The following is a 24,387-nucleotide window of genomic DNA, read 5'->3' on the forward strand; positions in this document are numbered from 1 at the left end:
TTCTTTCTTTCTTTCTTTTAAAAAAGATTTTATTTTTATTTATTTGACAGAGATCACAAGTAGGCAGAGCAGCAGGCAGAAAGAGAGGAAGGGGGAACAGGCTCCCCACCGAGTAGAAAGCCCAGTGTGGGGCTTGATCCCAGGACTATGGGATCATGACCTGAGCTGAAGGCAGAGGCTTTAACTTACTGAGCCACCCAGGTGCCCCATGGGAAGATTTTTTAATGACTGATTGAATGTTACTATTTCTTTAATTTTTATTTTTCTATACATTTGTACATTTTAGTTTCAGATTTATTGGTAAAGTTGTTTTGGATATTGCCAGGTGATCTGAATGTCTGTTGCATCTCTAATTATGACTCCCTTTTTATTCCTGGTATTTGGGTGTGTTTTTTTTCCTGAAATTTTTTCATTTATAAGTCTTGCTAGAACTATGTCCATTTGTTAGTCATGACAAATAACTACTTTTTGTTCTGTTGAGCTTTCTCCTGTGTCTTTGTTTTCTGTTTCATAAACTTGTACTTTATTTGTATTATTTCATTTTTTCTGCTTTATATTCTTCTACTTTTCTAACTGTTTAAGACATACTCAGTTCACTATTTTTTTTTCTGATGTTCACTGATTTTTCTGATTTTCACTGTTTCTTTGATGTAACTATTTCCAGCTAGAATCTCTATATACTCCTTTTGCTGCATCCAACAAGTTTGGTTATATAAGTCTTTTTATTATTTTACTCCTGTAACTATTTTCACAATGCTATTATAATTTCTTCTTTGACACATGAAGTTTTAGAAGTTCCCAAACAGGAGATTTTTAAGAAGCTCTCTGTGATGATTGTCAGAGAATATGGTTGTAGGATACCAAGTACATGAAAGTTATTAAGACTTTCTCTATCACCTCACATAGGTAATTTTTATATATGTTCCATTTCTATTATTCTGCTGGGAAGTAATATTTGTGTATGTTTATTAGACTTAATGGTTTTGATGTCAGTTTTTATCTAGCCTTATTAATTTTTTTGTATCCTTGATTTATTAAGTAAATATGTTAAAAATTGTCCTCTCTGACTGGATTTGTCACATTTTTGTGTGGTTCTATCAGTCTATTTTGGAAATATGTTAATAAGTACATACAAGTTTGGCTGTTATGTATATTTAATAAAACCTTCAATTGTGTAGTGAACTTCTTTATTACTGGGAATGGTTTGCCTTTATGGTTTGTCCTTTTTGTGTATTAATATAGCCACACCAGTTTTTGTCTTGATTAATATTCGATAAATATTGGTATTGCCTGTTTCTGTTTTTCATATTTTTCCTTTTAGTCTTTCAGTTCTTAGGTTTTTACATGTGTCTTTTTTTGAAAAGCATGTAGACTACTACTAGACCTTATAAGAATGTTTTGTATGTGGTTACAGTGCTGAAGCTGCTGAAAGATGGCAGAAGAAGTGGTGGTAGTAGCCAAATTTGATTATGTAGCCCAACAAGAACAAGAGCTGGACATCAAGAAGAATGAGAGATTATGGCTTCTGGATGACTCTAAGTCCTGGTGGCGAGTTCGAAACTCCATGAATAAAACGGGTTTTGTGCCTTCTAACTATGTGGAGAGGAAAAACAGTGCTCGCAAAGCATCTATTGTAAAAAATCTGAAGGATACTTTAGGTAAGTTATTTTTGTATTAAAACACCAATAATGCTTTCTTTTAAGTGGATGCTAGAGCTTGGTTCTTTGTGTAGAATTTTGGAAGCATTGGGTAAAATAGAAAGGCCAAGATTAGAATTTCAGCTATGCCAGGTTAAGTTTGCTCATAGCAGATACTGAGCCAAGTCAGAAGAGCATTAAAGGCCATAAGTGTTAATGGGCAATTTCTGTAAATCTAGCTGGTGTTCAAGGGCCAGACCTGGGTGGTGCCAGTGAGTAGGATTGAATCAGATCCTCTAGCCAGGACCCCTTGAACTGTGACTGCCTGTTGAAGTTAGGTAAATTCTACGTCTAATTGAGAGAGAGATAAATGAGGGAGATTCAGAATTACCTCCTTCACATTAAGGCCATTTTTAAAATATGGAACATTGCTGTATTTTAACATTTAATAGCTTACATTTTGAATAATGCTTTTAAGAACAAACTATTACTTCATTTTGCATTTGATAAAAAGAGTTTTAAATTGAAGATTATTACTGTAGGTTAGCATCTACAAAGCTGATTTCTTATTTTGTTTTTCTTTTTCCCCCCTTTTCTTTCTCTAACTGTAAAATTTGTTTGTTTTTACTAGCTCTCCATCAGGGCCAGAGATAATGGAACCCACCTCACAGAGGCTTGGCTGAGCTGATAGGAAGGAAATATGCACAGATGAGGACTGGCCTCTTTCTTTTTTCTTTTAATTAAACTCTCCTTGGCTGACAGGAAGGAATGGGAGGGACAGAATTTCATTTTTGGTATTCAGGAAAACAGGCTGTTACTTAATGGTTCTTTGTATATATGTGGACAAGAAAGTTAAATTTCTCTTTGCAAACACAGTTTGGGAGTAATGTGGCATGATTGACAAATACGAAATATTACTAACTACTTTATATTAGCTTTATTTTTTATTTGGCCTTATTAGTCTAGAGTGTTCTTTCAGTTAACATCAATAGAAGACAGATCTTTTATTTTTAACACTAAAATAGCCCAAACTAAAATATAGTACAACTCAAAGTAAATGTAAAACACTGGAATATTGGTTTGTGAGTGAATAACATTTCTAGTATTTTAAAGGTAGTTTAATAAATGAAGTTACCAATCTGAGTTTTCTTTTTCTTTTTTTTTTTTTTTAAAGATTTTATTTATTTTATTTGACAGAGAGAGAGATCACAAGTAGGCAGAGAGGCAGGCAGAGACAGAGGGGGAAGCAGGCTCCCTGTTGAGCAGAGAGCCCGATGTGGGGCTCAATCCTAGGAGTCTGGGATCATGACCTGAGCTGAAGGCAGCAGCTTAATCCACTCAGCCACCCAAGCGACCCCCAATCTGAGTTTTCACTATGATTTTTAACTGCTGTATCTGAGATTACATTTTATTTAGATTTTTAAGTTTTGCAAATAAGACCATTATTATTTTTTAAGTGAAGGACAAATCAGAAAGAGCTTATTCTTGATTATCTGAAGAGACCATAGTTAGAACCAGGAATACTTCTGATTTTGTAAATATTGGACACTTATTTAAAGCATGTAGATCAGAGGTATTGGAGAAAGTTAAGGTAACTTGGTATCAAGAAAGTATGCCTCATCTTTATGAAGGCACAACAGGGATTAGGACTTTACCTAGACTTTTTTATTCCCTTTTCAAAGGATACTGGTATCCTGGGACTGGATATGTTTAAATGTTTAAACAGAATACTGTGAAAAAACCTATTATCATAGAGCAAAATGGAAATATATCCCAGTTTTATATAGTACTGCATATAAACTTAAAAAGCCCAACTAGATAGGATTTTTATTGTTTGTCAATATGCCTGGGAAAGCTTCCATACTGTTTTCTGACATTATTGAGACAGTTTTGGAAAGATTTTTTTTATCTATTTAAGTCCTAGAATATCTCTTTAAACTTTATTACTATATTACAGATATTGCAGGATACTTGAAAACATTCTGTTTTAAGTTACTGATCTTTAGTTCTCCTGTATAATGATGTGATTCCAACTTTTGTATGGGATAGCTTTCTGTTTCTCAGAATTTCTGAACCCCTTTTTGGTAACTTAAGTGTCCCATGTGGTTAATGGATTTGTTTCACAATGATTGTGCTGGTGGAGACATTGTTTGAAAGATAAGAAAGAGAGGGAGAAAACAAAGGAGAGATGAATGCGTGAATATATTTTTAACTATTGAAAATACATGCTTTAAAGCTTCTTCTAAAATAAGTCTGAATAATAAGGTAACTTTGTGGCCATGATGATGTACTTGTTTTACAGGTTGTATTATAGTTCAGGGGGAGAAGTTTTAGACAGAAGCCTCAGAAAAACTTTCTGTTGCCTGGGTGTAGGCCAAGTCACATGGATTGGGCGTGGGGAGTTTCAGTGTTGCAGAACAGACCAGGAAGCTCACAGAATTATCCTGAGCTGTGTTGACAAACTGACAAAAGAGAACACGGGATTTTTATTCAAAATGGATTGGTTAAACGTCTTTAAAGATTTTTTCAGTAAGTTTATCTATTTATTAAATCCATAGTTTTCTTGTAGTTTTTTAATTAGATTTTTCACTTTTGTGAATTTAAAGAAAAACTGTATGGATCCTGATGTGTTTCTATAATAGGCTGGTGCTTTACGTTGTTTATGAAACATAAGCTAAATGATTGGTGATACTTCAAATAATACTAGTTTAGACTTGATAAGTAATAGGTTTTAAAATGTTTTATCATCAGTGTTTGAAAGTAAAGAGAAAGGATATAAATGAGTTTGCAGGCAGTTTTGCTTTGGTAACTTTGAACTTAGAATAGACATTTGAAGTGAATTAAATTATAAACATTAAAAATATGAGGAAAAGAAAGGATTAGGTGAGCAAGTTCTTCTGTCCTCAGTATTTGAATCAACATAAATATTGTTTTAGTACTTTTTACTTATATTTTAGAGGAATGAAACAGAAGATAACATTTAATAAAGCAATATAGAGAATGTTTTGATTTAATCAATGTAGGATTGCTAGAAATTGCCCTTTTGGTGATTGCAAGATTTGATATTTTGAAATGAGTCTTGAGAGGTGCTGCATACAGAGAAAATAAAAACACTGAAACTTGTGAATTACTGGGATTGTTTTGAGTTCAGGTCAAAATGTAACACTGATACTAACTTAACCAGAGCTTAATGTGTGTTTTTGCTAATGGCCTTTTTATAATCTTATGAGAGTGAACTTGATTTAATCTCTTTGAATATTTGTTTGGTGTTTCTAGAAAAATGAATAGAGGGGTTGTTGTAAAAGTCTCATGCGTAAGGAATCTAAGGAAACCAAGAGTAACCTGTTGAGAGATTTCATTTTTAGGCAGAATGGAAAAGGAGCAAGTACTTTATTGAGAAAGAATGTCATAATTGTAATATTAAGACTCATTTGTTTCTTTAGTTAATTTTGGTGGCCAAGTGAATTCTTCTGGAATATATGTCTTTTATTTACTTTTGGAAAGTTAATACATTTTTAGATCCACTTTTTGGGTTATTTTCCTTTTGGAAAGTTACTAATTTATTCATTTATCAACATATTTTCCTTGGGAGCCTACTGCAAGCCAGACAACAAATACAGAATGAAAAACTAAGACTAACTTTCATAGAATTTACATGGTCAGGAGGTTGTTATTTTAATATTAATATGGTGGATTTCATATCTTGGTTTAATCATAAGTGTTGGTTGCTTTGTGGTCATAAGTGACCATAAATCAACCAGAAATGGTGTCAAAAGAATACAATAGATCATTGGTATGGTGATTCATTATATACCATCAATACAATGATAAAGTTATCATTCTCTCTGTTGTCTCAGAAAGTCAATAATCTTAAATACATTTGTAGACCTGAGGGTGAGGGTTTAAGATTTGCAACCAAGATACTCCTTTTTTTCATTAACTGCAGCAAGCCAAAATTTATATTTATTTTGCTTTGCAGTAGAAGATATGTGTTCCATGTGTAGTGGCTAGAATAAACAAAGAGGGTACAGTATTTTAGATAAAACAATAATAAAAAATAATTTCTCTTTCATGTAGATGAACAGATAAAAATACAAAAATTTAAATAAAAATTTGTGCTGGAAAGAACACCATATATTTGTATTTAGAATTCCCTAATTTTGCTCCCAGATATACCACTTTTAATCATGTGGCAAAGACTGTGTAACTAAACTTTCCTGATTTCTTGTTATTTGTAAAGGAGAGTTGGGCAAGACTAGATGATCCTGGAAAGTCCCTTCTAATGCTAAAAGTCTTATAGCCCTGGTAAAACAACTGATCAGTCTACGTGTGATAGAAATCAGGAAAGTCCATGAGGGAGAAACTGTGAAGAAGTAGGAACTAAAAACCAGAACTACAGTTCCTTAAAGAATTAGAATAAGTAATACTTGCTTTGGCCTCATTCTCTTGAACATTTATTTAGTCAGTGATTTAGATAGAGGGAAGATGACATGCTTAAAGAAGACTAAGTCCGAAAGAAACATATATTTGAAAGGTAAAAACTAAAATAGAAATAAAGTGAATTAGGGGCAGGCATTATAATGTAAAATTCTACATTAAGTTTTTAAAGGGAATTGAAGAGATTGCTGAAAACCTGGCCTGGCAGGACTTTTTATGAGTAAAATCTGCTATGAGGTCACGATATGGGGGTCATGGGATTGAGCCCAGCATTGGGCTCCAAGATTCTCTTTCCCTCTCTCTGCCCTTCCCCCACCTCTAAAAAATTAAAACAAGACTGCTATGTTACTGTGGGTACTAAAGAATTTCAGTGCAGTTCATGATAGCATTGATTCAGATCTATGTAGTTAAAGTGAAAGTATACAAATAGCTACTTTATGTGTGTGCTGGCCAAATGAAACATGACATAGTTTATCTACTTTGGATAGATATACTTTAACAGTGGCATTGAGAAACTTGGATACTTCCAAATACTGTATCTAGTATATCAAGGATTTGGAAACCAGGTTATATAAAAGTAGTTATGTGTACAAAGATTTGCTTTAAGGAAAAGATAACTGTCATGTGACCGGAATATTTACAGTGCTTAACCAGATTCTTCAAAACTTGGAGGAGTTAATAATACAGTGTTTTGGTCAAGAAATAGTGCTGTAGGAGGAGAGAAGACAGACCAGTGGGTAGGAGTGCAGGGCAGTTTGGAAGCTGTACTTTGTTCTTTGAACAAAGCTAATGATAAAAATGACTGCCTCTCTTTTGAGTGAGCACATCCTCAGTGCTCAGACCTGAACATTCCCTCCCAACCCTGGCAAAGTCTAGCTATAAAACGCAATAATAAAGATTTAAGTGTTTTTGAAAAATTAAATGCCAGAAGCACTAGGAGTAATAACTACCATTGATTAATGGAGTGCCTGCTATGTGCTGTGTACTATGCTAGGTGCTTTACATATAAACTTCTTTAAACAGATGTTAAAAGGTAGGTTCCTACACACCACCATTTCACAAACCTGGAAACTGGAGTTTAATGAAGATTAAATAACTCAACCAAGATCAGATTAACTAGTAAGTACCAGGACTAAAATTTAAATTTAGAAGTTTTTGTTGTTATTAGTTTGCCTTATATACCCATTAGGACTAAAGAGTAGAGAAATAATTAGAATCAGATAAGCAGTGGATTAGAAAGATTTGATGCAAAAGGACTAAGATTAGGATGATTGTGGAGAACTAACTGTGAAGTTGAGAAGAATTTAGAAAAGTTAATACCTTGGTCTGGGGGACCCTCCTTGTTGTAGATGATTTCCTTGAAAGAGATACTGATGTAAAGCACTTTTCCATGTATTTCCTCATTGGTAACAGGAAATTGGAAATAGCATTTTTTTAGCAACAGAGACAAAGGGCAATAAACAGGTTCTTCTCAAAGAATTGTAAGCAGAGGAGAAAAAAGCAGGCTATCGATTATGCATGTATTTGTCATTCACATGATAAACACTAATAGAACACTTAATATGGGCCAGGCAGTGGGGGTAGAGAAGTGATTAAAAACTTGGTGTTTGAGGACTGGAGTCAAGATGGCGGAGAAGTAGCAGGCTGAGACTACATCAGGTAGCAGGAGATCACCTAGATAGCTTATCAAACCATTGCAAACATCTACAAATCCAATGGGAGATAGAAGAGAAGAAGAACAGCAAATCTAGAAACAGAAAATCGACCACTATCTGAAAGGTAGGACCGGCGGAGAAGTGAATCCAAAGCAATGGGAAGATAGACTGTGTCGGGGGAGGGGCCGGCTCCCAGCAAAGGGCGGAGCAACAGAGCACAAAATCAGAACATTTAAAAGTCTGCTCCACTGAGGGACATAGCTCCAGAGGATAAAGCAGGGTGAAGCCCACAAGGGGCCCAGCGTGGCCCTAGGTTCCGCAGGGTCACAGAAGGATCGGGGGTGTCTGAGTGTCCCAGAGCTCGCAGGTATTAGACTGGGGAAGCCGGGTACAGAGACAGAGCTGAGGAGTGAGCTCTAACCTCAGGATTACCTTGAACCAGTTGCAGGCTGGGTGAGTTTGGAGCATGGCTAGAGGCCAGGGAGACGGGAGTGATTGGGCTCTTTTCTTTGAGGGTGCACTGAGGAGTGGGACCTGGTCTCTTGGCTCCTCCGGGAGGGAGACTGGGAGGCCACCATTTTCATTCCTGTCCTCCGGAACTCTATGGAAAGCATTCAGGGGACAAGAGCTCCCAAAAGTGAACCCGAGCAGATTACTTAGCCTGGCCCCTGGTAAGGGTGGTACAATTCCGCCTCGGGCAAAGACACTTGAGAATCAGTACAACAGGCCCCTCCCACAGAAGATCAACAAGAAATCCACCCAAGACAAACTACACCTACCAAGGAGAGCAGCAGAATTCCAGGAGGAAAAGCAAAGCATGGAACTCATGGCTTTCTCCCCATGATGCTTTAGTCTTGCGGTTAATTTAAATTTTTTTTTTAATTTTTTTTCTTCTAAATTTTTTTAACTTTTACCTTTTTCTTTTTTAATGTTTTTTAACTAGTTTATCTAATACATATATTTTTTTCTTTTTTTAAATTTTTTTTTCCTGAACTTATTTTTATCCCCTTTGTCCCTCCCACAATTTGGGGTCTCTTCTGATTTGGTTAGAGCGCATTTACCTGGGGTCTTTGCACCCTTTCAGTATTTTATTTGCTCCTTCATATACGCTTATCTGGACAAAATGACAAGGCGGAAAAACTCACCACAAAAAAAAAAAAAAAAACCAAGAGGCAGTACTGAAGGCTATGTTCCTAATCAATACAGACATTGGTAATATGCCAGATACAGAGTTCAGAATGACGATTTTCAAGGTTCTAGCCGGGCTCAAAAAAGGCATGGAAATATTAAAGAAACCCTCTCTGGAGAGATAAAAGCCTTTTCTGGAGAAATGAAAGAACTAAAATCTAACCAAGTTGAAATTGATAAAGCTGTTAATGAGGTGCAATCAAAAATGGAGGCTCTTACTGCTAGGATAAATGAGGCAGAAGAAAGAATTAGTGATATAGAAGACCAAATGACAGAGAATAAAGAAGCTGAGCAAAAGAGGGACAAACAGCTACTAGGCCACGAGGGGAAAATTCAAGAGATAAGTGACACCACAAGACCAAACAACATTAGAGTAATTGGGATTTCAGAAGAAGAAAGAGAAAGGGGAGCAGAAGGTATACTGGAGAGAATTATTGGAGAGAATTTTACTAATATGGCAAAGGGAACAAGCATCAAAATCCAGGAGGTGCAGAGAACCCCCCTCAAAATCAACAAGAATAGGTCCACACCCGGTCACCACTAGTAAAATTTACAAGTCTTAGCGACAAAGAGAAAATCCTGAAAGCAGTCCGGGAAAAGAAGTCTATAACATACAATGGTAAAAATATTAGATTGACAGCAGAGTTACTGACAGAGACCTGGCAGGCCAGAAAGAACTGGCATGATATATTCAGAGCACTAAATGAGAAAAAACATGGCGGCCAAGAATGCTATATCCAGATAGGCTGTCACTGAAAATAGAAAGAGAGATAAAAAGCTTCCAGGACAAACAAAAACTGAAAGAATTTGCAAACATCAAACCAGCTCTACAGGAAATATTGAAAGGGGTCCTCTAAGCAAAGAGAGAGCCTAAAAGAAGTAGATCAAAAAGGAACAGAGACAGTATACAGTAACAATCACCTTATAGGCAATACAATGGCACTAAATTCATATCTCTCAATAGTTACCCTGAATGTTAATGGGCTAAATGCCCCAATCAAAAGACACAGGGTATCAGAATGGATAAAAAACCAAAATCCATCTATGTGTTGCCTACAAGAAACTCATTTTAGACCCGAAGACACCTCCGGATTTAAAGTGAGGGGGTGGAAAATAATTTACCATACTAATGGACATCAGAAGAAAGTAGGGGTGGCAATCCTTATATCAGATCAATTAGATTTTAAGCCAAAGACTATAATGAGAGATGAGGAAGATACTATATCATACTCAAAGGATCTGTCCAACAAGAAGATAGAACAATTTTAAATATCTATGCTGCTAATATGGGAGCAGCCAACAATATAAACCAATTAATAGCAAAATTAAAGAAACACATCAACAATAATACAATAATAGTAGGGGACTTTAACACTCCCCTCACTGAAATGGACAGATGATCCAAGCAGAAGATCAACAAGGAAATAAAGGCCTTAAATGACACACTGGACCAAGTGGACATCACAGATATATTCAGAACATTTCATCCCAAAGCAACAGAATACACATTCTTCTCTGGTCCTCATGGAACATTCTCTAGAATAGATCACATCCTGGGTCATAAATCAGGCCTAAACCGATATCAAAAGATTGGGATCATTCCCTGCATATTTTCAGACCACAATGCTCTGAAGCTAGAACTCAATCACAAGAGGAAATTTGGAAAGAACCCAAATACATGGAGACTAAATAGCATCCTTCTAAAGAATGAATGGGTCAAGCAGGAAATTAAAGAAGAATTGAAAAAACTTCATGGAAACAAATGATAATGAAAACACAATTGTTCAAAATCTGTGGGACACAGCAAAGGCAGTCCTGAGAGAAAAATATATAGCGGTACAAGCCTTTCTCAAGAAACAATAAAGGTCTCAGGTGCACAACCTAAGCCTACACGTAAAGGAGCTGGAGAAAGAACAAGAAAGAAACCCTAAACCCAGCAGGAGAAGAGAAATCATAAAGATCAGAGCAGAAATCAATGAAATAGAAACCAAAAAAACAGTAGAACAAATCAACGAAACTAGGAGCTGGGTCTTTGAAAGAATTAATAAGATTGATAAACCCCTGGCCAGACTTACCAAAAAGAAAAGAGAAAGGACCCAAATAAACAAAATCATGAATGAAAGAGGAGAGATCACAACTAACACCAAAGAAATACAAACAATTATAAGAACGTGCTATGAGCAACTCTACACAAACAAATTTGACAATCTGCAAGAAATGGATGCATTTCTAGAGACATATAAACTACCACAACTGAACCATAAAGAAATAGAAAACCTGAACAGACCCATAACCAATAAGGAGATTGAAACAGTCATCAAAAATCTCCAAATAAACAAAAGCCCAGGGCCAGACGGCTTCCCAGGGGAATCCTACCAAACGTTTAAAGAGGAACTAATTCCTATTCTCCTGAAACTGTTCCAAAAAATAGAAATGGAAGGAAAACTTCCAAACTCATTTTATGAGGCCAGCATCACCTTGATCCCAAAACCAGACAAGGATTCATCAAAAAGGAGAACTACAGACCAATATCCTTGATGAACACAGATGTGAAAATTCTCACCAAAATACTAGCCAATAGGATTCAACAGTACATTAAAAGGATTATTCACCATGACCAAGTGGGATTTATTCCAGGGCTGCAAGGTTGGTTCAACATCCGCAAATCAATCAATGTGATACAATACGTTAATAAAAGAAAGAATAAGAACCATATGATACTCTCCATAGATGCTGAAAAAGCATTTGACAAAGTACAGCATCCCTTCCTGATCAAAACTCTTCAAAGTGTAGGGATAGAGGGCACATACCTCAATATCATCAAAGCCGTCTATGAAAAACCCATCGCAAATATCATTCTCAATGGAGCAAAACTGAAAGGTTTTCAGCTAAGGTCAGGAACATGGCAGGGGTGTCCATTATCACCACTGCTATTCAACATAGTACTAGAAGTCCTAGCCTCAGCAATCAGACAACAAAAAGAAATTAAAGGCATCCAAATCGGCAAAGAAATCAAACTATCACTCTTCGCACATGATATGATACTATATGTGGAAAACCCAAAAGACTCCACTCCAAATCTGCTAGGACTTGTACAGGAATTCAGTAAAGTGTCAGGATATAAAATCAGTGCACAGAAATCAGTTGCATTTCTGTACACCAACAACAAGACAGAAGAAAGAGAAATTAAGGAGTCAATCCCATTTATGATTGCATCCAAAACCATAAGATATCTAGGAATAAACCTAATCAAAGAGGCAAAGAATCTATACTCAGAAAACTATAAAGTACTCATGAATGAAATTGAGGAAAACACAAAGAAATGGAAAAATGTTCCATGCTCCTGGATTGGAAGAATACTGTGAAAATGTCTGTGCTGCCTAAAGCAGTCTACACATTTAATGCAATCCCTATCAAAATCCCACCCATTTTTTTCAAAGAAATGGAACAAATAATCCTAAAATTTATATGGATACCTAAAAGACCTCGAATAGCTGAAGGAATATTGAAAAAGAAAGCCAATGCTGATGGCATCACAATTCCGGACTTCAAGCTCTATTACAAAGCTGTCATCATCAAGACAGCACGGTACGGGCACAAAAACAGACCCATAGATCAATGGAATGGAATAGAGAGCCCAGAAATAGACCCTCAGCTCTATGGTCAACTAATCTTCGACAAATTAGGAAAGAAGGTCCAATGGAAAAAAGACAGCCTCTTCAGTAAATGGTGTTGAGAAAATTGGACAGCCACATGCAGAAAAATGAAATTGGACCGTTTCCTTACACCACACATGAAAACAGACTCAAAATGGATGAAGGACCTCAATGTGAGAAAGGAATCCTTCAGAATCCTTGAGGAGAACACAGGCACCAACCTCTTTGACCTGAACCGCAGCAGGGTTTTCCTAGGAATATTGCCAAAGGCAAGGGAAGCAAGGGCAAAAATGAACTATTGGGATTTCATCAAGATCAAAAGCTTTTGCACAGCAAAGGAAACAGTTAACAAAACCAAAAGACAACTGACAAAATGGGAGAAGAAATTTGCAAACAACATATCAGATAAAAGACTAGTGTCCAAAATCTATAAAGAACTTAGCAAACTCAACACCCAAAGAACAAATAATCCAATCAAGAAATGAGCAGAAGACATGAACAGACATTTCTGCAAAGAAGACATTCAGATGGCCAACAGACACATGAAAAAGTGCTCCATATCACTCGGCATCAGGAAATACAAATCAAAACCACATTGAGATACCACCTCACACCAGTCAGAATGGCTAAAATTAACAAGTCAGGAAATGACAGATGCTGGTGAGGATGTGGAGAAAGGGGAACCCTTTCTCCCACCAACAGGGTACGAGGGAAGCCTCGTACCCTGTTGGTGGGAATGCAAGCTAGTGCAACCACTCTGGAAAACAGCATGGAGGTTCCTCAGAAAGTTGATAATAGAACTACCCTATGACCCAGCAATTGCACTACTGGGTATTTACCCTAAAGATACAAATGTAGTGATCCGAAGGGGCACATGAACCCGAATGTTTATAGCAACAGTGTCTACAATAGCTGAACTATGGAAAGAACCTAGATGTCCATCAAGAGATGAATGGATAAAGAAGAGGTGGTATATATACACAATGGAATACTATGCAGCCATCAAAAGAAATGAAATCTTGCCATTTGTGACGACGTGGATGGAACTAGAGGGTATCATGCTTAGTGAAATAAGTCAGTTGGAGAAAGACAACTATCCTATGATCTCCGTGATATGAGGAAGTGGAGATGCAACGTGGGGGGTTAGGGGGGTAGGAGAAGCATAAATGAAACAAGATGGGATTGGGAGGGTGACAAACCATAAGTGACTCTTAATCTCACAAAACAAACTGAGTGTTACTGGGGGGACGGGGTTTGGGAGAGGGGGGTGGAGTTATGGACATTGGGGAGGGTATGTGCTATGGTGAGTGCTGTGAAGTCTGTAAACCTGGAGATTAACAGATCTTTACCCCTGGGGATAAAAATACATTATATGTTTATAAGAAAATAAAAATTAAAAAAAAAAAAAAACTTGGCTCAACGAAGTAAATGTTGGTATACAGATGGTCAAACATTACATTAAAAATATTTACAAAGAATAGTAGTGGCACAAAAGAGAAATAAATTTGTTTTGTTTTGGGGAGAGAGGGAAAGCTCTAGTGAGAAGAGAATACCTTGTTTGAATCTTGAAGAATGAGGGTGGGTTGTGTTTGAGGTTAAAAAAAAAAAAAGTAATGGGCATTGGATCAGAATCTTGCAAGGGCCTTGTTTTTTGGGGTACTGATGAGCTTATATTCCTTAGCATTAGTGTAAAGTTAAATTCTCAAAGATTACAGAGGGCTTTGTGTTGCAGAGGAAACAAATATTCTAAGTTTATGGTTTTTTTCCCTGAAATATTTCTGACCTCTGCAATTTAAATAGGCTGTTTTTGGTGTTTTCCCACTTGGAAGTTTAATGGGTAGGTCTGTCCAAAACCTCTTCATTCACCTACATTTGACAATGTATAATTAGTCTTAGGCATCTTTTTCAGAATTTAAAAAAAAAAATCATTTTGAAACTAGCCATTAACTTCAAGTTTAAATTTTTATTTGGTTATATCACTCTTCAGTTTTAATCAGCTTAACATATTGAGCATCTGATACATGCACAGTTCTCAATAGTATAGGAAACTCGAAAGATCAGTGAGACATGGAATGCTCTTCCTTTCTGGAAGCTGATGGCTGTGGTAGTGAATGAGGTTAAAAGACAAACACAAGGTACGCTGTGATTCAAGTATCTATGAAGTACAGGGTGCTAGGGTGCTTTAAAAAGGAGAGCTTACATTTCTGGAGAATGATGGTGGGAAATAAAAGATGTTGGAAAACACAAAATGGGAAGTAAATAAAATAAAATTGTTATTTGAAACAGTACTTCTTGAATTGGGTAGGTTTTTGATAGGCAAAGGTGTGTGTTTTGTTTTGTTTTGTTTGTTTGTTTTTTAAGATTCATTCATTCGTTCATTCATTTATTTGACAGAACACACCCAAGGGGAGCAGCAGAAGGGAGGGAGAACCAGGCTTCCTGTTGAGCATGGAGCCTGATGCCATGCAGGGCTCAATCCCAGGACCCCGGGATCATGACCTAAGTCTAAGATAGATGCTTAACCAACTGGGCCACCCATGTACCCCAACAGGCAGAAGGTTTAATAAGGTTTTAGGAAGAAACTAGCAAACAAGGCAAACAAAATCCTGAAGGTTAAAATACTACTTATTCCTGGGTTTTTAAGTGGCCCATTTTTAATAAGATTTAGATATTTTCACTGCAGGGCATTATGGAAAGAATCTTTTATTTAACAATTACTGTATGTACTGTGCTATTATTTACATTATTTTATTCACTTTTAAAAAAATTTATTCACTTCTTAGAACACTATGACAGTAAGTGGTGTTTTTTTCCATTTCTAGGCTTAGAAAAGTCAAAAGTTTGTTGGGGTTTCCACAGTAAGTGGTATAGCTTGGATTTGAACTCAAAGGCTCATTGAAAAATCTGTGCTGTATTTTGGGACACCTGGGTGGTTCAGTCAGTTAAGTATCTGCCTTTAGCTTGGGTTGTGATCCTGGGGTTCTGGGAGGAAGTCCTGCATCAGGCTCCCTGCTCAGCAGGATGCCTGCTGCTTCCCCTGCTTGTATGCTCGCTCTCTCTCTCGCTATCTCTCTCTCTGTGTCAAATAAATAAAATCTTTCTAAAAAAATTACAAAGTCTTTGCTCTTTTCAGTACTGTCTATCATAATCCTAGAAAGGAAGAGTGTGGATATTCTGGAGAGGGGTATAAATTCTAGAAAGAGTATTTCTCTTAATTTGATAGTCCATGAAGAGCCACTGGTGAGTTTCGAGCAATAATGTCATGTGATTACAACTATATTTATAGATGGTGGATTGGAGTGGGACAGATTGGATTAATAAGGAATCTAGTCTGAAGGGTTATTGAAGACTCAAACACAACAAAATAGGCCTGAAATAGCATGGGAATAGTGGGAATGGAAAGTGTTGGCAGAAAGGAAATCTTTCTGGGAATCTTTAAAGAAAGAAAATTTTTATGAGGTAAAATTCATATAACAAAATTAATCATTTTGAAGTATACATTTCAGTGGAAGTTATTATACTAAGAGTGTTGTGCAACTGTCACATCTGATTCCAAACCGTTTTCATCACCCAAGAAAACCCCATTCCCATTAAATAGTCAGTCCCCATTATACCCTCCCTTCATCCCCTGGCAGTTGCTAATTTTGCTCTCTATCTATCCTGGCCATTTCATGTAAATGGAGTTATACAATATGTGATCTCTTGTGTCAGGAGTCTTTCAGTTGGCATCCTGTTTTTAAGGTTAATCTATGTTGTAGCATGTGTCAGTACTTCATCCTTTTATGGGTGATCCATTATATGGATATATACCACATTTTGCTTATTCATTAATCTGTGGATGAACATTTGGGTTGTTTCTACCTTTTTGTTATTGAGTATAGTGAAGCTATGAACATTTGTGTACAAGTATTTGAATGTATGTTTTTAGTTCTTTTGAGTATATGCATAGGAGTAGAATTAATGGATCCTACAGTAATTACGTTTTTAATATTTGAAGGGACCATTAAATTGTTTTCCACAGTAGTTGTACCGTTTTACATTTTGATCAACAGTGTAGGAAGGGTTCCAGTTTTTTCTGAATTCCCATGAATATGTGTTTTTTTTTTTTTTCTAATTTTGTTTGTTTGTTTTATAGCTATCCTGATAGGTATAAAATGGTATTTCATTGTTTTGATTTGCATTTCAACAAAGATGATGAGCATCTTTTCATGTATTTTGGGGGCATTTGTATACCTTTGTTGGGGAAATGTTTGTTCATGTCCTTTTCCGATTGTTGAAATAAGTTCTTTTTGATTCTGGGTTCTAAGAGTTCTTTATGTGTTCTGGATATAGACTGTAGATTGTAATTTTTTTTTTTTTTTTTTTTTTTTTTGGTAATTACTATTGCTTGTGCTTTTGGGATCAGATCTAAGAATTCATTGCTAGTTCCCAGGTCATAAGGATTTTTCCCTGTTTTCTTCTGATAGTTTTAAAATTTTAACTCTTATATTTAGGTAATTGATTCATTTGAGTTAATTTTTGTCATGCAAAGTAGGAGTCTAGCTTCATTCTTTTGCATACGGATATCCATTTCTCCCAGCACTGTTTGTTGAAGAGCCTGTTCTTTCCTCTTTGTCACCCTTGTTGAAAATCAATTGACCATGGATGTATGAGTTTATTTTGGGACTCTCAGCTCTGTTCTTCTGGTCTATATGCTTGTCCTTTTGTGCTAATACTATACTGTTTTGATTATTTTGTGGTTTAGAAGTGAGTTTGGTTTAGAAGTGAGTTTTGAAATTGCAAAGTATGAATCCTCCAGTTTTGTTTTCATTTTTTCTTTTTTGGTGGGGGGAGGGGTGGGCATAGGGAGAGGGAGAGAGAGAGAATCTTAAGCAGGCTCCATGCCCAGTATGGAGCCCAACACTAGGCTTGATCTCCCCACCCTAAGATCATGACCTGAGGTGAAATCAAGATTCATCACTTTAACCAACTAAGCCACCCAGGTGCCCCATTATTTTCATTTTTTAGGATTGTTTTGGTTATTTGGTGTCCCTTGGAATTCATATGAATTTTAGCATCAGCATTTCCATTTCTGCAAAAAAGAAGTATTGGAACTTTGATAAGGATTACATGGACTCAGTGGGTCACTTTGGATAGTATTGCCATATAAAAATACTGAGCCCTCAAATCCGTAAACACAGAATGTTTTTTCATTTATTTAGGTCTACTTTAATTTCAGCAATATTTTGTAGTGTTCAGTATACTGGTCTTCTGGCTCCTTGATTAATAAATTTAACCTATATATTTGATTATTAATGCTATTATAAATGGAATTATTTTCTCTTTCCTCTTCAAATTGTTCACTGGTAGTATATAGAAATGCAACTTTTTTGTGTGTGTTGACTGTATCTTGCAACCTTGCTAAATTCATTTCTTCTAACTTTTAAGTGTGGGGGGGTCTTTTTTAGGATTTTCTCTATATACAATCATGTCATCTGCAAATAAAGATTATTTTACTTCCTCCTTTCTTGTTTGGATCTCTTTTATTTCTTTTTCTTGCCTAATTGCCCTGGCTAGCACATCCAGTACATTGTTGAATAAAAGTGGCTGAAAGGGCATCCATGTCTTTTCCTGATCTTAGTTTTCAGTCCTTCACTATTGAGTGTGATGGTAACTGCAGGTTTTTCTTTTTGTTTTTTTGTTTCATAAATGCCCTTTTCGATATTGAGGAAATTCCCTTATATTTCTAACTGGCTAATATACTTTTTATCATGAAAGGATGTTAGATTTTTATCAAGAGCTTTTCTGTATCAGTTGAAATAGTCATGTGTGTTTTTTTCCTTCCTTATGTTAATGTGGTAAAATGTAATTGATTTTCATATTGTTCAATAGGTGAACTATTGAACTATTTCATTCCTGGGACAAATATCCCTTTATCATGATGTACATTCCTATTACTATGCTGCTGTATTATTTTGTTAGTATAGATGATCCCTATTGTTTACAGATTCCATATTTGTGAATTTACCTACTTGCTAAAGTTTATTTGTAAGTCCAAACTGATCATTGTGGTGCTTTTGTGGACATGTACAAAGTGGCAGAAATTTTGAGGTGCCTGATGCACATGTTGCCAGCTGATGTTGAAGAAGGTGATCCTCTGCCTTTTTGTTTCAGTTCTCATATTATAAATAAATGTCCTTTATGCAGCCTATTTAGTGCCATGGTTTTCTTACTGATATGATTTTTTGGTTTATGATTTTGCATTTAAAATGACCCCCAAGTATAGTCCTCAAGTATCATCGCGTGTTCCTAAGTGCAAGAAAGTTGTGATTTGCCTCATGGAAAAAAAATATATGTTAGATAAGCTTCATTTAGGCATGAGTTACAGTGATGTTGGCTGTGAGTACATTGTTAATCAATATTTTATATTAAATAAAGTATCTTTACAGGGCAACATGTTAATAAGCAAGGTTATGTATTGCTTGATTGACAAAAATGTGCACAGAGGCTTGCAGGATCTAACCTAGTGTCTCATGGTAATTTTATTGAATGTAACTACCATAAATAATAAGAATTGACTATTTTGTTGAGGAATTTTTAATTTGTATTCATAATGGATATTGGTCAGTACTTTCTCTGTGATATCTTTATCTGGCTTTGATATCATGGTAATGCTGACCTCATAGAATGAGTTATGGACTATTTCTTCCCTACTCTTTTTGTAGAAATATGAAAAGGAAATGTTTGTTAGAATTCATGAGTTAAATTACCCGGTCCTGGACTTTTCCTTATTGTGAAGTTTTGGGTTACTGATGAATTCTTTTACTTGTTATAGGTCAGTCCACATTTTCTAAATGTGTAAAGATACATTTTTGTGTCTTTTTAACAATTTGTTTTTTTCATCTTGGTTATCTAATTTATTAGTGTACAAGTGTTCATAGTGGTTTTTTTTTCTTATTGTGTTTCTGTTAGGCATCTAGTAATATCCCACTTTATTTCTGATTTTAGTAATTTGAGTCTTTAGTCAATTTTGCTATTTTCAAAAACCAACTTTTAGTTTCATTGATTCTTTGTTGTTTTTGTTTTCTCCTTGCATTTTTCTCTGCTCTAATCTTTATTAATAATAAACTTTCTCTTGCTAGCTTTGGGTTTAGCTTGATATTTCTATAGTTCCCTAAAGAGTAAAGTTGGGTTATTGATTTGAGTGAGATCAATTTCCTTTTTTAAATGAAATTCCTTTTCTGGGGCACCTAGGTGGCTCAGTGGGTTAAGCTGCTGCCTTCGGCTCAGGTCATGATCTCAGGGTCCTTCCTGGGTTCGAGCCCCGCAGCAGGCTTCCTGCTCAGCAGGGAGCCTGCTTTCCCTCTCTCTGTCAAATAAATAAAAATCTTTTTTTTTTTTTTTTAAGATTTTATTTATTTACTTGACAGAGATCACAAGTAGGCAGAGAGGCAGGCAGAGAGAGAGGAGGAAGCAGGCTCTCCACGGAGCAGAGAGCCCGATGCGGGGCTCGATCCCAGGACCCTGAGCTGAAGGCAGAGGCTTTAACTCACTGAGCCACCCGGGCCCCCAAATAAAAATCTTTTTTAAAAATTCTTTTTTTATCATAGGCTTTTAGGGCCATAAATTTCCTTCTGAGCATTGCTTTTGCTGCAGCCTTTAGCTTTTTTGGTTGTGTTTTCATTGTCATGTGTCTCTGAGTATTCATTAACCTTACCTGTAATTTTTTCTTTGACCTACCAGTTGTTTGAGCATATTAATTAACTTACATATATTTGTGAATTCTCCAGTTTTCCTTTCTGTTAATTTTTAGTTTCATTCCACTATGGTCAGGGAATATACTTTATGTGATTTCAGTCTCTTTAAATGTGTTTAGACTTGTCTTGTGGCCTAACATATGGTTTATCTTGGAGTGTTCCATGTGCACTTGTGAAAACTGTACACTTGGCTGTTGTTTATGAGCATTCTATATGTCTATTACGTCTAATTGGCTTATAGTATTTTTCAAGTTCACTATTTCCTTATTAAGTTTTTGCCTAGTTCCACTCATTATTGAAAAGTATTAAAGTCTCTATATTGTAGAACTGTCATTTTCTCCCTTTAATTCTGTCAAGTTTTGCTTTGTCTTGGGGCTTATATAATATTTGTAGTTGTTATATCTTCTTATTGGATTGACCCTTTTATCAATATATAATGTCCTTCCTTATCTCCTGTAACAACTTGGTCTTAAAGACTGCCTCAGCTCTCTTTTGTTTACCATTTTCAAGGAATATCTTTTTCTATCCTTTCACTTTCAAATCTGTTTGTATCTCTGGATCTAAAATGAGTGCTTATAGATATCATAGAGTTGGATCTTGTTTTTAAATCCATTCTGTCAATCTCTGCCCCGTTAGTCCAGTATTTTAATTCACTTAACCTTTTTTAAAAGATTTTTTTTATTTGTCAGAGAAAGTGAGAGAGAGAGTGGCAGGCAGAGGGGAAGTAGGCCCCCTGTTGAGCAAGGAGCCCAACTCTGGAACTCAAACCTAGGACCCAGGATCATGACACTGAGCCACCCAGGTATCCCTAATTACCAGTAAGGAAGACCTTCTGCTCTTTTGCTATTTGTTTTCTGTATGTCTCATGCCTTTTCTCCCCTCAGTTCTTCTGTTACTGCCTTCTTTTGTAATTAATTTTTTTCTGATTTACCAATTTCCCTTCTCATTTCTTTTTCTTTTATTTTTTTAGTTTTTCCTTAGTGATTACCCTGGGAATTATAATTAATATCTTAACTTTTTAACAGTCAAATTTGAATTGATGCAAATTTAGCTGGTATTCAGCACTACTCTTTGAATTTTTTTTTTAAGATTTTTTTTTTATTATTTTAGAGAAGAGGGGCAAAGGGAGAAGAGAAGTTCTTCTTCTTTTTTTTTTTTTTTTTTAAGATTTTATTTATTTACTTGAGAGATAGAAAGAGAGTGAACATGCAAACAGACAGGGAGAAGGAGAAGCAGACTCCCTGCTGAGCAGGTAGCTCAACATGGGGCTCAGTCCCAGAACCCTGAGATCATGACCTGAACCAAAGGCAGAGCTTAAACCACTGAGCCACCTAGGTGCCCGGAGGAGAGAGATTCTTAAAGCAGACTCCATGTTGACCATGGAGCCCAGCTCAATCTCATGATCCTGAGTTGAAACCAAAAGCTTAACCAGCTATACCACCCAGGCACCCCTGCATTTCCATCTTTATACATTGTGTGCCTGATTTAAAATTATTGTTGTATAAATTTGTATCTTAAATCATACAGGAAAAAAGGATTTACAAGCCAGAAACCTAGTATTACTGGCTTTTATATTTATGAATAAAGCTACCTTTACTGTTGTTCTTTATTTCCTCATATGGCTTCAGGTTACTGATTAGTGTCTTCATTTTAGCATGGAAGACCTTCTTTAGCATTTCTTGTAGCACAAATGTAGTGTGATAAACTCCTTCAGTTTTTGTTTAGGAGTGTCTTAATTTTTCTTTCAGTTTTGAAAGACAGTTTTGCTGGGTGTAGAATTCTTGGTTGACAGTTTTTTCTTCTATCAGATTCTACCCCCTTCCTATGGTTTTTGTTCCTTTTTATTATAGGTTATTTGCTTGTTTAGTGATTTTTCTAAGCTGTTTTTGTAAAGTCTATATTCTTTGTCATGTGTGGGCTCTGAAGTTGGTGTTCCATCTTTTCCTTCCTAGGGTTTTCATTCTGTCTGCTCCTTGTCTCAGCTGTCCCTTTCCTCAGGCTGTTGCATCACTTAACTGATTTCAGTAAAAGAATGAGAATGTTCCAGGTCCAGTGAAACCAAGGCAAGCCTTTGTGCCAGTCCTTCACATGGCTTCCAGATAGGTTGAAACCCAGTGTCACAGTTCTTTGAGAATAAGATTTGTATTGCTTTCTCTGGCATTAGGAGTGCCAGTTGCTGTCCTCAAAGTCACTACTGATTTAGGATGTAAGAGATGGTAGACAAGCAATCTAAAATGCCACAGCATCCTTCTACTACAAAGTGGCAGCTTTTTTCTTCACTAATCCTTGCTCTAGTTTTGTAAGTTTTTTTTTTTGTTTTGCTTTGTTTTTTACTAGATTCCAGAGTTCTGCAAAGTTGATTCTGACATTATTTGCAAGCTCATTTTAACTAGTTTTTTTTGGGGGGGGGGGTTGCTTTTTGATGGATGGAGCCCTAGAATTCTCTACTCTGCCAGAAATCCCTGATGTGGGGATATTTTGGTATATCATTAGCCACAAGTAAGGAAGTTGGGAGGCAGGGAATGGATTTATGGCCATGGGAGAGGTTATTTTTATTTGGACATGAGTGTTGTATTTGAGATGCTAGTAGTAGATGTCTGTAAATGTCTAGTGACAGTTGGAATCATGGGGCTTGAATTCCAGAAAGAGCTTAGACCTGTAAAAGACCTCACCTGGAACCTTCTCTACAGAAGGTATGTATGGTTGCTGGAGATACAAGATCAGTTTTCTGCCTTCAGGAAACTCACTTGTATTAAGGAAGGCAAGAAAATAAGTACAGTACAATTTTATAACAAGGTTCAGAGGAGCCCAGACAGAGGTACACAAGAATATCCAGACAGGTCAGTAGGTAAGACAGGAGACTCTCAGAGAAGTTAAAGGAAAAAACAATAGAATAATCTATGATCTTGATTGCTGCATAGAATAATCTGTGATCTCGATTGCTGCAAAAGAATGAGGGCTCTAAAAAAGTACTAATTTGGAAGCAAAGAGATGACACGGTTTTTATAAGAATGGTTTGGTAGAATGGTAGAGATTAAAGGATTAGATCATAAGGGGTTAGGAGTGAGAGTGAATGGTGAAGAAGTTGAAGGAAGAAAAGGAGGCAGCTTTTTAGAGAATGGTATAGTTTAGTTCACAGGAACAGCAGAATTGAAATAACCTTATTTTGGAATAGAAGTGATCGGAGTATGTTTTTAAACAGTAGAAGGGACTGAGTAGGAGGGAAACAAGGAAGGCCAAGAGTCCCAAAAGAGGCAGGAAAGATGATGTTTAAAAACCCAGGAGGGGGGCGCCAGGGTGGCTCAGTGGGTTAAACCCCTGCCTTCAGCTCAGGTCATGATCTCAGGGCCCTGGGATCAAGCCCTGCATTGGGCTCTCCACTCAGTGGGAGCCTGCTCCCTCCTCTCTCTCTGCCTGCCTCTCTGCCTACTTATGATCTCTCTCTCTCTCTCTGTGTCAAGTAAATAAATAAATAATCTTTTAAAAAAGTTAAAAACCCAGGAAGACCAGAGATTGGAAACTTTCATGAAGAAAAAGAATGAGGGTAATAAGTTTTGAGATTGTGGGAAGTACAAGAAGTTTTATCTAGGAATGCCGCTGTTTTCTCAGTAGAAGCAGAACATGAAATCATGTGCTAAGAAATGATCAGTAGTAAAAACACATGACAAAAGTTGATAATAGTGTACATTTATGATGTAGTATCATGTGATGCTTTTCTCATTTTTTTAAACAAATATATATAGTAAGTATCTACAATGTACTAAGCACTGCCTGCGATCTTTGTGTTACAGCTGTGAAAAAAGTAAACAAGTCACTGCTCTTCTGGAGCATGTGAACAGAGTGAGGGTAGACAAACAAGGAAACAATGTTTTATTTTAAAATGAACATAATGAGATAAACAGAGCAACATGGATCTGGGAACTAAGAAAGCAAATGGAAGGATTATCCAGACATAATTACAATCTTACATTGCATATCAAGTTGTAATTTATTGTTTTATTTTTATACAGCTAATTGTGGAATTTGGTTTATAAAGTAAGACAAGAATATGTACTTAGATTGTAGATATGAGAGAAAT

General features: G+C 36.2%; 1 protein-coding gene across 5 annotated transcripts in view; it reads left to right on the forward strand.

Annotated features, from left to right (window-relative positions):
• The window catches only part of NCK1 (NCK adaptor protein 1), an 81,525-nt gene that overhangs the window by 52,606 nt on the left and 4,532 nt on the right, over positions 1-24,387 (forward strand). For 4 of the 5 annotated variants that reach the window (XM_059390985.1, XM_059390984.1, XM_059390983.1 and 1 more), the window contains one exon: positions 1,415-1,658. In XM_059390985.1, the coding sequence (XP_059246968.1) occupies positions 1,433-1,658 (226 nt within the window). In that variant the 5' untranslated portion in view covers positions 1,415-1,432. Of the gene's footprint in view, positions 1-1,414; positions 1,659-3,964; positions 4,167-24,387 lie in introns of those variants that run through there. The other variant, XM_059390980.1, reaches the window with a different exon arrangement.

The sequence above is a fragment of the Mustela nigripes genome, chromosome 2 (assembly GCF_022355385.1).
Source record: "Mustela nigripes isolate SB6536 chromosome 2, MUSNIG.SB6536, whole genome shotgun sequence".
In the NCBI taxonomy this organism is placed as follows: Eukaryota; Metazoa; Chordata; class Mammalia; order Carnivora; family Mustelidae; genus Mustela; species Mustela nigripes.